This window comes from Jaculus jaculus, chromosome 3, assembly GCF_020740685.1.
Source record: "Jaculus jaculus isolate mJacJac1 chromosome 3, mJacJac1.mat.Y.cur, whole genome shotgun sequence".
Lineage (NCBI taxonomy): Eukaryota > Metazoa > Chordata > Mammalia > Rodentia > Dipodidae > Jaculus > Jaculus jaculus.
The window spans coordinates 1,085,182-1,098,026 of record NC_059104.1 but is presented as its reverse complement, the minus strand read 5'-3'; the positions used below and the strand labels follow the sequence as shown (position 1 = coordinate 1,098,026).

Below are 12,845 nucleotides of genomic sequence, written 5' to 3'. Positions count from 1 at the left end.
TCAAAAGGTATTTAGAAATCTCAAAATGTGGTGAAATCTTTAAAACATACTCTGCAGAAGGGGTCTCCTGTACAGAGCAAATCTCCAGGATCACTGCCAGTGAGGAGAGGCCTGGTGTGGACAGGAACTGAGGTCAGCTGCCCACTGGCAATACAAAACCTGTGCTACCTATGGCCTGCTGCCTGCTTTGAGAGTCTCAGTATTTAAAAACAAAGCAGATCTCCATGTACTTCGTGACAGTGATAATGTGTCACAGCAGAGGTGGTATTAGGGCAGTCCCTCCAGCTCAGGAATCAGCACTGAGAAAATGATCCTCATGAGTTCCTATACACTTACAAGCCACACTTTTTCCAAAGAAAATATATTTCCTCAAGTAAGGGTCAAGTTCATCTTGCTAGGATAAACCTCCTGACCAGACACAGTTAATGAGAGGAAGAAGGTATTTAACTGAAGCTTACAGATAAGGGGAAGTTTGATAATGGCAGAAGAAACTGGCACTTCCACAGGTCAAACAGAGAGAAAAGCCACCACTGAAAGGTAGGCAAGCACACCCTTGGAAGGCCTAAGCTCCTGTACTTTGCATATCTGTAGACTGGAATTCCAAATCTACCCCACACCTTAAGCTGCACTCTAGGATCCACCACAGTGATACCTCCTCTAGCCAGGTGGCTGCAGATATAAATAGTCCTGACTATATTGGGGGCCATCCATTCAAAACTACTACACCTAATGTACTGTGAGCTGTTTGAGTGCTTTAGGAAGAGAGAGCTAGTGGATCTCAAGCTGTCTTTAGTCTGTCTATCCTCACACTTTTCAGCAGTCCATTACCTTAACCACTTGGCAACCTCATCTACATACTTTTTTTAAAATAGTTCAAAACTGTTAGAAAAACCAGATTTCTGCTTAGACTTTTCACATTTGAATGGATTCTCTTTTTGTACATGAGGTTTGAAAGAAACTACTGGTAAGAATGTACATTACTTCTTTCAATAGATTGAGTTGTTTTGCCGGGCATGGTGGCACACACCTTTAATCCCAGCACTCAGGAGGCAGAGGTAGGAGTATAACTGTGAGTTCAAGGCTACCCTGAGACTACATAGTGAATTCCATATCAGCCTGGGCTAGAGTGAGACACTACCTTAAGTGAATCCTACATCACTCAGGAATCACAGTTTCTTTTCCACACAACACAGGTAGGATCCCTGCCCTGCCTGAGCAAGGGGCTACTCCCATCCAATTGTCCCCTGCTTTCACAGTTATGGACAAGGTAAACACATGCACCCCACCTCAACCCAGGCAACCAGGATGCAGCTGCAGGGTCCATACCTTCTGTGGAGTCCTGGGACTGTGATGTGCAGCCTTGCTGAACTAGGACTTGAGATGCCAGACTCCTGGGGTCCCATTGACAGCAGGCATGGCACACCAAACCCCAGACTAAGAGCTATTGCTGCTATGAGGCCAAACTATGGCTGTCCCCAGTAGTCACAAGTGTTGCTTGTAGGTAACTAAAATGCTTACGTGTCACCACTGAAGGTTTGCAAAGAAGCTTCCTTGTTGTTCATGCTGAATAATCAATTGTTCCTTTTGTTTTAGGCTGTTGAAAACCTTTGTTCTCACAAAGTCTCCCCAACACTCTACAAGCAGCTGCGCCAGGTCTGTGAGGACCACGTCCAAGCCCAGATCCTTCCCTTCAGAGAATATCCTTTTTTTTTTTTGGTTCATGAAGTTTCTGTTCGATACTTAACTCTTTTTAAACTGGGATAAAGAATTTATGAGTATCCTTAATATTAAAATAGCAAGGTTTTAATACTCTTCTATAGAACCAAAGTCTTAAATTTGTATCATAATAGATTTTGTAGGGAAATTTGTAGCATTTATATTACTGCTATGAGTGATGTACAGTGACTGCTTGCTGCATCTGATTTAAGTATTTGAGAAAGTGTTTCCTAAAGCTCATAGTGTCTAGTGAAAACTACCTGGTGTGGTTTTTTAGCATGTGTAACATGGCTGTTACAGCCTTCCTCAAGACTTCACCCTGCAGCCCAGAATTGCTCACTGGAGCTCTGTGGTAACATCTGTGCCCTGGGACCTAGAACTGAATTTGGATTCTAGCAGGCTAATTTTGATAATTTTTCTATAGGAAATAGGAAAAACATATTGATTTGGAGACCTACATTGACTTTACAGAACTCTTAGAGAAAGTGTTTCTTTCTTGTTAATGAGTACTGACATTGGACCTTTCTATCCTAGAGATTCAGAGCCAGGTACAATGCCACTGTGGTTATTGGTGACACCTGAGCTGCCTAGTGGCATCAAATAGACTAGTGTCAGTTTAACCCCATTAAGCTTAAAGGCCCCATGCAGGCCCACTTTGATAGTGCAGACAGGCAGACTTGGACTCAAGTAACCTGCTGCATATTCATAATGAAGTCTGTGGCTCTTGCTCAGTGTTTCGAGTTAAAGCTCTGGGGTGGCACTTCACAACGTGCTAAATGTCTTTTTAACTAACTTGTCTTGCTTCACTCAGACTGATCAAAAGGACTTCAGCATATTTGACCATCATGGAAGCAATGTCCCAGGGCACTGTGGTAACCATTGACCTGTTTGGTCTTCACAGTAACCATTTATAAACTTGTGAGTGTTCTTCCAGAAGACTCAGCAAAAAAAAGCGAGCTGCTTTGTCAGGACCACTGTGGTTATGGCCATCTGCACTCACCATTCAGATCAGGACAGATGTTTCATTGGTCCCTATGTCCCCCTATGTATCCTTCTCCAGAGCCTAGGCTGGCATCTTCTGCCTCTGCCGACTGCCCTTTACTAATTGAAGACTCAGCACATGTCCCACCTGGGCATGACACACTTGCCTAGGTTTCTTCTCCATGTTGGTATTCTCTGAACCCTTGTGAGCCGAGTGTGTGTGGCCTACTGTGCTTGAGCACATTGGTATGGTGCTGGTAAAAAATGGACTTGGGCACCTAGTTCTTTCTACCTGTACAGACTACTTGTTCTTTGTCAGGCTGGAAGAGCAAGTAAGAATGGGCATAAAAGGGCCTTGTTGTAGGAACCGATATTCTGGTGTCTTTATTCTAAAACTGCATTTTGTATCTTTATTTAAAAATATATCCTGGGGGCTGGAGAGATGGCTTAGCGGCTAGGCGCTTGCCTGTGAAGCCTAAGGACCCTGGTTCAAGGCTCGACTCTCCAGGACCCACGTTAGCCAGATGCACAAGGGGGCACACGCATCTGGAGTTCGTTTGCAGTGGCTGGTGGCCCTGGCGCGCCTGTTCTCTCTCTATCTGCCTCTTTCTCTCTGTCTGTCTCTCTCAAATAAATAAATAAATAAAAATAAACCAAAAAAAATTTTTTTAAGTATATCCTGGGCTGGAGAGATAGCTTACTAGTTGAGCACTTGCCTATAAAGCCTAAGGACCCCGGTTCGAGGCTTGATTTCCCACTACCCACATAAGCCAGATGCACAAAGTGCCACCTGCAATCATGAAGTTTGTTTGCAGTGGCTGGAGGCTCTGGTATGACCATTCTCTCTATCTGCCTCTTTCTTTCTCTGTCTCTCTCAAATAAAAAGAAATAATTTTTTTAAAAATGGTATATCCTGCTGGGCGTGGTGGTGCACACCTTTAATCCCAGCTCTTGGGAGGCAGAGGTAGGATTGACATGAGTTCGAGGCCAGCTTGAGAAATTCCTCGTCAGCCTGGGTTAGAGTGAGACCCTACCTCAAAATAAATAAATAAATAAGTTTAACATTTTTTTAAAAGTATGTCCTAGGCTAGAGAGAGTGTTCATTCTCAGTGGTTAAAAGCACTTGCTTGTAAAACCTAAAGGCCTGGGTTTGATTCCCCAGTACCCTTGTGAAGCCATATGTACAAAGAGGTACATGCAGCTGGAGTTTGTTTGCTGCAGCAGGAGGCTCTGGCATGCCCATTCTCTCACTGCCTCCTCCTCCTCTCCCCGCCCCCCCTCTCTCTCTCTCCTCTCTCTCTCTCTCTCTTATATAAATATTTTTAAAAAGTATATCCTAGCTGGGCATGGTGGCACATGCCTTTAATCCTAGCACTTGGGAGGCAGAGGTAGAAGTATCACTGTGAGTTCAAGGTCACTCTGAGACTACATAGTGAAATTCAGATCAGCCTGGGCCAGAGAGAGACCCTACCTCGAAAAACTTTAAAAATATATATATATATCCTAAGCTGGGTATGGTGGTACAGACTAAGACAGGAGGATCACCAGTTGAAGACCCTGCCTGAAAACAAGCTTGCTAAGAGTCTGAGTGCTTAGTTTGTTGTGTGTGTGCAGCTTTGCGTTAATACTGAAGGATGTTTTCACTAAGGTTAAGAGTCAAAGGTAAACCCCTGCCATGCTAGTTGCCAGCTTCCTACTGCTATTAATAGACTTGCTTTCTGACTGCAAAATACCCTTGTCATACCAGCCACCACCTCTGGCAGCTCTCTTCTGGAGTTATAATCAGCCCAGACCCTCACTGTGGTATGGTTCTATCTCTCAGACATAACATTCAGTCCTGCTTATCAATGACAAGTGGCAGGAACTGATGTAACCCATTAGTGAAGTGAGGAGAGAAGGAAGGGAGGCAAAGGGGAGCTGTGGAAGAGACAGAGCAGCAGGAATGGAGTGAGATAGTGATTACTTCAGACAGAAAATGAGGTGAGTGTGGGAGCAGATAGTAGTCTACATGCCTGTCTTGGGAACTACAGGTCTCTTTCAGTCCATTTGTAGACTGGGTGGTTTATAAACCACAGGTGTTTACTCTGCACTATGGAGGTGAGAAGTCCAGGGTCAAGGCACTAGTCAACTTTGTCTGGAGAGGGCTTCCTGGATAGGGTCTTCTCTCTGTGCCTTTTAATGGTGAAGGATGTGACAGCTCTCTGGGGCTTCTGTTACATCTCTTGGTCTTCCTGATCTGCAGCCTCCATCACCAGAGCACGTCAGTGGGGAAGGGAGCTGAAATTCAGGTGAAAGGGGCTGATGTATTCAAAGTTTCCTTAGCAGGTCTGCACAGACTCACTAGACAGCGTTTTATTTCTAAAGAAGATTAACACATGCTGGCAAGATCACTGCAGACAAATGGTAAGCTTGCAGCTCCTCAGCCCTGATCCTGTAGTAGTGCTGCAGTCAGTGCCTACTCTTGCTTATTTACTGTGCTTTGGCCTTACTCCACTCTGGCCAAAATGAAGGTGATTGGAATGATGGGGACCTCTCTCTTCCAGTCCTACATGACTGTCTCCACTCACTTCTACCCAAGTTAAACCTGGAAAGTTGCTAAACTAAGAAGCAGAGTTCTCCTCAGCACTCTGTGCACCTCCAGCATAGCTAAGCAGCAGAATAAAGTAGGGTGGTGATCTCAGACAGGCTTTGGAGGACAGAGCTGCTGCCAAGATCTGCCTCTAGGTCAGCAGTAGATGTGGACAATGGAGAGTCATCCTAAGTTCCTGAAGGTGTCCCCTAATTACAGTTGGCCCCAAGTTCCAAGCACTCACTGCAGTTAGATAACAAAGTCTTAGACACTAGGCATGTCTAGTCTAATGATTTTATGTGTGTTTTAACATAGCCTAGCTGTTGATAACCTGAAAGGAAAAATAGTATGGAGTTGGAGAGATGGCTTAGTGGTTAAAGGCTCTTGCTTGCAAAGCCTGATGGCCCAGGTTTGGTTCCCTACTACCCACATAAAACTAAATACACAAAGTAGTACATGGCAAGAGGCCCTGGTGTGCCTCTCATTCATTCATTCTCATTCATTGATATTCTCTCTCTCTGCAAATTTCTTTAATTTTATTTATTTTTGGAAAGAAAAAGAATGTGTACACCAGGGCCTCTAGCAACTGCAAATAAACTCCAGACGCATGTGCCGCCTCCTACGTCTGGTTTTATGTGAGTACTGGAGAATCAAACCTGGGTCCTTTGCCTTTGCCAGCAAGTCCCTTAACCACTAAACCCTCTCTCCAGCCTGGAACACTTGTTTTCTAAAGATAGTAAATAGTGGGCAGTGAGTGTCTGTTCTGGGCTGTGTACCTGATGGATATCAGAAACAAAATTGTCTGCTGAGAAAGGTGTGTTCACATGTCAGACAGTCTGAACCACACATCAAATCAATTCCAGATGGTGATTTGGGGCTACAAGTTTACTGTCCTGTGTTGGCTCTTTGCTCCCAGAGGAGAGCCAGTGCACTGAGGAGCCCAAGCGCCTGAAGACAGTGTGGCAAGACCTAACTTTTACAAAGTTTAAGCAAAGCATGGTGGCATATGCCTATGTTCCCACACTTGGAAGGTAGAGGCAAGAAGATGAGAAATTTAAAGCCAGCCCAGATTATATGAGACACTTTCTCAAAAGAAGAAAAAAAAATTGCTAGGTGTGGTGGTGCATACCTTAGTCTCAGCACTTGGGAGGCTGAGGTAGGAGGATTGCTGTGAGTTTCAGTCCAATCTGGGCTAAAATAAAACCCTGCTTCTGAAAGAAACAAGGGATTTGTTTTTTTTAAGGGAGAAAAAGTTTAAAGGGGATGGAGAGATGGCTTACTGGTCTAGGCACTTTTCAGTAAAGCCAGAGGATCCAGATTCTATTTCCCCACTCCCTGTTTAAAACAGGATGCACAAGGTGGTACATATATCTGGGGCCTGTTTATAGTGGAAAGAGGCCATGGCATGCCCATTTCTCCCCACCTTCCTCTCTCAAATAAATAAATAAAATATTTTTTTAAAAAATGTATGGCTGGATGTGGTGGTGCACACATTTAATCCCAGCACTCTGGAGGCAGGAGGTAGGAGGATTGTTCCTGAGTCCAAGGCCACCCTAAGACTGCATAGTGAATTCCAGATCAGCCTGGGCTAGAGTGAAACCCTACCTCAAAAAAACAAACAAAAAGGTTTATGGGCTGGAGAGACAGCTTAACAGTTAAGGTACTTGCCTACAAAGCCTAAGGACCCAGGTTTGATTCCCTAATACCCATGTATGTAAGCCAGATGCACAAGGTAGCACATGTGCCAGGAATTCAGTTTGCAGTGGCTGGAGGTCCTGGTGTACCAATTCTCATTCTCTCTGTGTCTCTTCTCTATCTGTGCTTACAAATAAATATTTTTAAAAAGGTTTAAGCCGGGCATGGTGGCGCATGCTATTAATCCCAGCACTGGGGTGACAGAGGTAGGAAAATCACTGTGAGTTCAAGGCCATCCTGACACTATATAGTGAATTCCAGGTCAGCCTGGGCTAGGGTGAGAGACTACCTCAAAAAAGCAGCACAAAAAAAAAAAAAAATCACCAGGATGAAAAGTTATATTTAATTTAGACAAATGAGAGTCTTGGTGTGACAGCTCATATAAGACAGTTCAAAAAGTCTAATCTGGGGCTGGAGGGATGGCTTAGCAGCTAAGGCGTTTGCCTGTGAAGCCAAAGGACCCAGGTTCGATACTCCAGGTCCCACATGAGCCAGATGTACAAGGGGGCACACACGTCTGGAGTTCGTTTGCAGTGGCTGGAGGCCCTGGTGCGCCCATCCCCCCCCCGCCTCTTTCTCTCAAATAAATAACTAAACAAATAAAATATATATTTTTTAAAAAGTCTAATCTGGAGGATTAGAGTGAATAATGAGTGAGTAACGCTCCTGATGCTCCTTTCTGGTCTCAGATCATGATCAGAAGCATCTTCTTGTTTTTGGATCGCACCTACGTCCTCCAGAACTCCATGTTACCTTCTATCTGGTGAGCACCCTGCTTTACCTGGCAAAGTCACTGCCTGCTTAACCCAGTTAGGATCACACCCCACCCAACTGTCACAGTCCCTGCCCAGCCCCTCCTCCCTGGTGAGCACCTACCACCTTGCGTATGGTTGCTCTGGCGCTGGGTGCCCCCTCCCCAATATTCCCAGGCTTGCAGCCATTTCAGATCTATTCTCTGCAGAAAGAACCGTGTAATCATATACAGGAGGCTACAGCTGCTCTAGAGAGGGAGCTGCTGAGAATGACAGAAGGAAAAGGAAAGGACCCAGAGGGTGCAGAAGCTGGTGAGGTGGTGGTTCCCACAACCTTGACATCCCAGTGTCTCTTCCAGGAAGAGCAGTGTTGAGCTACAGATTTGCACAACAGTGATTTGATTGTTGGGTGCATGTGTGACCTGGACTATCTCGATACCTCCTCTTGGGGCAGTTAGTCTTACCTATCCAGGAAAATAACGGCCTCATTTAGGGAAGAGAGTTCTAGAATCCTGGATTGGCCAAACACACACTTCTACTGGGACTTGCCAGGCCCTGGGTATAATTAGCAAGTAGCAGTTTTTGGCTAATGCTTGTAGCACCGCTGGAGTTTTGAAGGATGAATCTAAGGCTAGCTGTTCTTGCTGTCTGGCAGGGACATGGGCCTAGAGCTATTTAGGAACCATATCATCAGCGACAGGATGGTTCAAAGTAAGACTATTGACGGGATCCTGCTGCTGATTGAGCGTGAGAGGAGCGGCGAGGCAGTAGACCGGAGCCTGCTGCGCAGTCTGCTGAGCATGCTCTCAGATCTCCAGGTGAGGCCTCAGTCCTGAGTGTGCAGTGGCTGCCTCACAGGTGCCTATTGAAAGGTAAATGGATGCATTAGAGACGTAAGTGGGAACAATGAGATCATAAAAGTACTAGTTAAGGCCGGGCGTGGTGGCGCACCTCTTTAGTCCCAGCACTCAGGAGGCAGAGGTAGGAGGATCACTGTGAGTTGGAGGCCACCCTGAGACTAGTGAATTCCAGATCAGCCTGAGCTAGAGTGAGACCCAACCTTGAAAAACAAAATAGAACAACAACAAACAAACAAAAATGTGTGAGAGAAGCAGGACATAGTGGCTCACGCCTTTAGTCCTGGTACTTGGGAGGCAGAGGTAGGAGGATCACTGAGTTTGAAACCAGCATAGGCTAGAGTAAAGAACCTGCCTTGGGGGGAAAAATAATTGTGAGAGCTGGGTGTGGTGGCGCATCCTTTTAGTCCCACCACTGGGGAGGCAGAGGTAAGAGGATCACCATGAGTTTGAGGCCACCCTGAGACTACATAGTGAATTCCAGTTCAGCCTGGGCTAGAACAAGACACTACCTTGAAAAAAACTTTAAAAAAAAAAGTATTTAATCCCTGGGGAGGAAATTACTCAGACTAACACTATGTGAAAAGCCACAAAAGTAAAGATGGATAAACATGGCTACATTAAAAGGCAAGTTTTCATTGAAAATATCATAAGCAAAGGTAAGCCGGGTGTGGTGGCACACACGTTTAATTCTAGCACTTGGGAGGCAGAGGTAGTAGGAGGATCAATGTGAGTTCGAGGCCACCCTGAGACTACATAGTGAATTCCAGGTCAACCTGGACTAGAGTGAAACCCTACCTTGAAAATCCAAAAGAAAAAATATCGTAAGCAAGGTAAAATCAGGCGATCACTGGGAATACAAAGGAAAAAGGACTGAACTTGAGTGTTGTGAGCCCGGGCAGACATGGGCTCTGCCTATAGGGAAAAAAAAAAAACACTGAAAATAGAGCCACAGTGAACTAAGGCAGAGGCTACAAGTCTGCTGCCTCCTAGTGGGACCCTTAGTGCTTAAAAAGTCAATTCCTTTACTGAAGAGTCCTAACAGTGCCTTCCCTAGGTGTATAAAGACTCATTCGAACTGAAGTTCTTGGAAGAGACGAACTGTCTGTACGCAGCGGAAGGCCAGAGGCTGATGCAGGACAGGGAGGTAAGGCGTGCTTAAGAGCATAGGACTGCACTCCCCACTCAGACTGTGGATCATAGAGACTCCTCTCTTCCTATGCACACATTTTTTAAAAGGTTCTGAAATCCTCAGAAATGAGCTTAATGTAGAAAGTTGATTTCTTTACCTAGGAAGTCTTTCTTCCCTGTGCAAATAAAAGGTTGGTCAGATAGATTCTGAAATAGCTAAGAAACTATTTAAGCAAGTAGATAAAGAATAAATTTTAGGAGACTGGAAAGATGGCCCAGTGGCTAAAGACACTTGCAAAACCTGATGGCCCAGGTTTAGTTCCCCAGTACCCACGTAAAGCTAGATGCACAAAGTGACATATGCATCTGGTGTTTGTTTGCAGTGGCAGGAGGTCTTTGCATGCCCATACTCACACTCTGTCTGCCTCTTTTGTCCAAATAAGAAAATATTTTAGAAAAGAATAAATCTTAGACATGGAAGATAAATTCTGTCAAAATTTTTCATCTGGAGCCAGGCATGGTGGCTCACGCCTTTAATCCCAGTACTAGGGAGGCAGAGATAGGATTGCCGTGAGTTCAAGGTCACCCTGAGACCACATAGTGAATTCTAGGTCAACCTGGGCCAGAATGAGACCCTAACGCAAAAAAACAAAAAGAAAAAAAAATTCATCTGTACAAAACATTAGGAAGAAAAGCCCCATTAGGCTGGAAAGATGGTTCAGCAGTTAAACATGCTTGCTTGCAAAGCCTGACAGCCTGGATTCAATTCCCCAATATCCTCATAAAGCAGGATATACAAAGTGATATATTCATCTTTCTTTGCAGTGGTCAGAGGTCCTAAATCTATGAAAAAGCATGTGTAATTAGTACTACTACCCCAAGACCTGGTAACAGCTTCTTAGTTACTAGAGCACAGCTCTGAAAAGTACCATGGGAATAGCCCTTCCTTGTCACCTGCTGATCACAAGACAGAGCCTGGCCTGTCAGATCTTACTATCTGACAAACCAAAGGACTCTGTTCATCCCTGGAAGCATGAGGTCTGCTTTGAAATCTCTGGCCATGTGGCAGGGCATCCTCTCTGACAGCTTTGTGGCCTATGTATGGGTAACAGGTTGCCAGAAGGCTTTGTCCCTCCCACCCAGGCATTTTAAAACCAAAACAAGCTTGACGCTTTGTAGTGAACAGGGAACAACACAAAGTACAACCTGAGCTCTTAATTTTAGAGGAGACTGCCAACCTCTTGATTGATTCTCACCCTGTCCACATGTAGTAGTATGTTAGTATTTGGCTTAAGTGTATGCTCTGGTGAGGGTTTTGTTTGTTTGTTTGTTTTTATTATTGTTTTTTGTTTGGTTAGGGTTTTTTTCATTTTATGAAGAAGACATTTTATGAGTAATGTGAGGCATCTTTTGTTTACTGATATGTTAAATGATTTCTTTGGAAGGTTCCAGAATACCTTAACCATGTGAGTAAGCGCCTGGAAGAAGAAGCAGACCGAGTGATCACTTACCTTGACCACAGCACACAGTAAGTGCCATCACTGAGTGTATTTCCATTTCCTCATAAATATGTTTTTATGACTGTGTACTGAGAGGATTAATACCCCTGCTGATTTGTCCAATACTGTAAGAACAGTCTGCTCCAAAGGTCATGCTTTGCTAATAATTGGTCTAGATTCAGTACTTATAAACTGTATGTGTTACCAAGTGATCATATATCTTTGAGTGATGCCATTTGAGGCTCTGGGCATCTGAGTGCCAACATAAGCATTCCATTGACCCAGTGGCATACCACTGAGCACAGGGCTCTTCAGTCCTGAGCTTTTGTGTTAGACATGTGGCTATAACTCATATTTATGATACTGCCACATTGTTTTCTCTTTCACTTATTTTCTTCTCTAGACCTGAGATGAGCAGCTAGGGAAAGAAAAGAGAAGCTAGGCGTGGTGGCACATGCCTTTAATCCCAGCACTTGGGAGGAGGGTATGGGAAGGATCACCAAGAGTTTGAGGCCAGCCTGAGACTACAGAGTGAGTTCCAGGTCAGCCTAGGCTAGAGTGAGACCCTACCTCACGACCCCCCCCCCACACACACACACACTAAAAAGAAAAGAAGAAGGAAAACAGGAGAGAAGAGCCAAGTGCCTAGAATTTACTTCAGTGAAAGGTCGAAGAAGCTCCAATTCTTACAGGAGTAAAGGAACATAAGAAAGGAACAGTGCAGACACAGAATGAAAGTGCAGAAAGCGGCACCATCCAGAGAAAGATTGTTCCCCAATGTCAATGAGAAACATGGGTCCTGGGTGCAAGCCCAGAGCTGAGCTGGGAGAAGATTGGGTTGCTGAAGCAGTAGTTGTGTGCTTATCACACTCCTATCTCACAGGGCAAGGGTGTGCTTATCACTCCTATTTCACTGGGTAGGGGCCTGCTTATCACACTTTCAATTCACAGAGAGAAGGAAGGGCCTACTGGAAGCTTGGCAGAAGTTATAGAGGGGCTGAAGAGATGGCTCAGCTGTTAAGGCACTTGGCTGCAAAGTGTAACAACCAGGTTCGATTTCCCAGTACCAGTATAAAGCCAGATACACAAAAGTGGCACATGCATCTGGAATTAGTTGACAGTGGCTAGAGGTCCTGTGAGTGTACCCATTCCTCTGTCTTTCTCTCTACTTGCAAATACATAAATTAATATAGATATTGGCAACTGGAGGAATGGCTTAGCGGTTAAGGCGTTTGCCTGCAAAGCCAAAGGACCCTGGTTTGATTCCCCAGGACCCATGTTAGCCAGATGCACAAGGGGCACACATGTCTATAGTTGGTTTGCAGTGGCCCCTGGCATACCCATTCTCTCTCCCCCTTTCTCTGTCAAATAAATAAATAAAAATAAAATATTTTTTAAAAACTAAAATATGTGTGTGTGTGTGTGTGTGTGTGTGTATACATATGTGTGTGTATGGTTGGAGAGATGATTTAGTGGTTGAGGGCTTGCTGTGAAGCCTAAGGACCCCAGTTCAAGGCTCGATTCCCCAATATCCACATAAGCCAGATGTACAAGGTGGCACATGTATCTGAAGTTCATTTACAGTGACTGAAGGCCCTGGTGTGCCCATTCTCTCTCTGTGTCTGCCTCTTTCTCTCTCTCTCTC

At 44.8% G+C, this 12,845-nt stretch overlaps 1 protein-coding gene across 1 annotated transcript in view; it reads left to right on the top strand.

Moving 5' to 3' along the window:
• Cul4a (cullin 4A) overlaps nt 1-12,845 on the top strand; it is a 59,685-nt gene that overhangs the window by 9,244 nt on the left and 37,596 nt on the right. The window contains exons 3-8 of the mRNA XM_004663418.3: nt 1,594-1,697; nt 5,031-5,100; nt 7,651-7,724; nt 8,369-8,531; nt 9,628-9,717; nt 11,147-11,229. Of these exons, the coding sequence (XP_004663475.1) occupies nt 1,594-1,697; nt 5,031-5,100; nt 7,651-7,724; nt 8,369-8,531; nt 9,628-9,717; nt 11,147-11,229 (584 nt within the window). The remainder of the gene's footprint in view (nt 1-1,593; nt 1,698-5,030; nt 5,101-7,650; nt 7,725-8,368; nt 8,532-9,627; nt 9,718-11,146; nt 11,230-12,845) is intronic.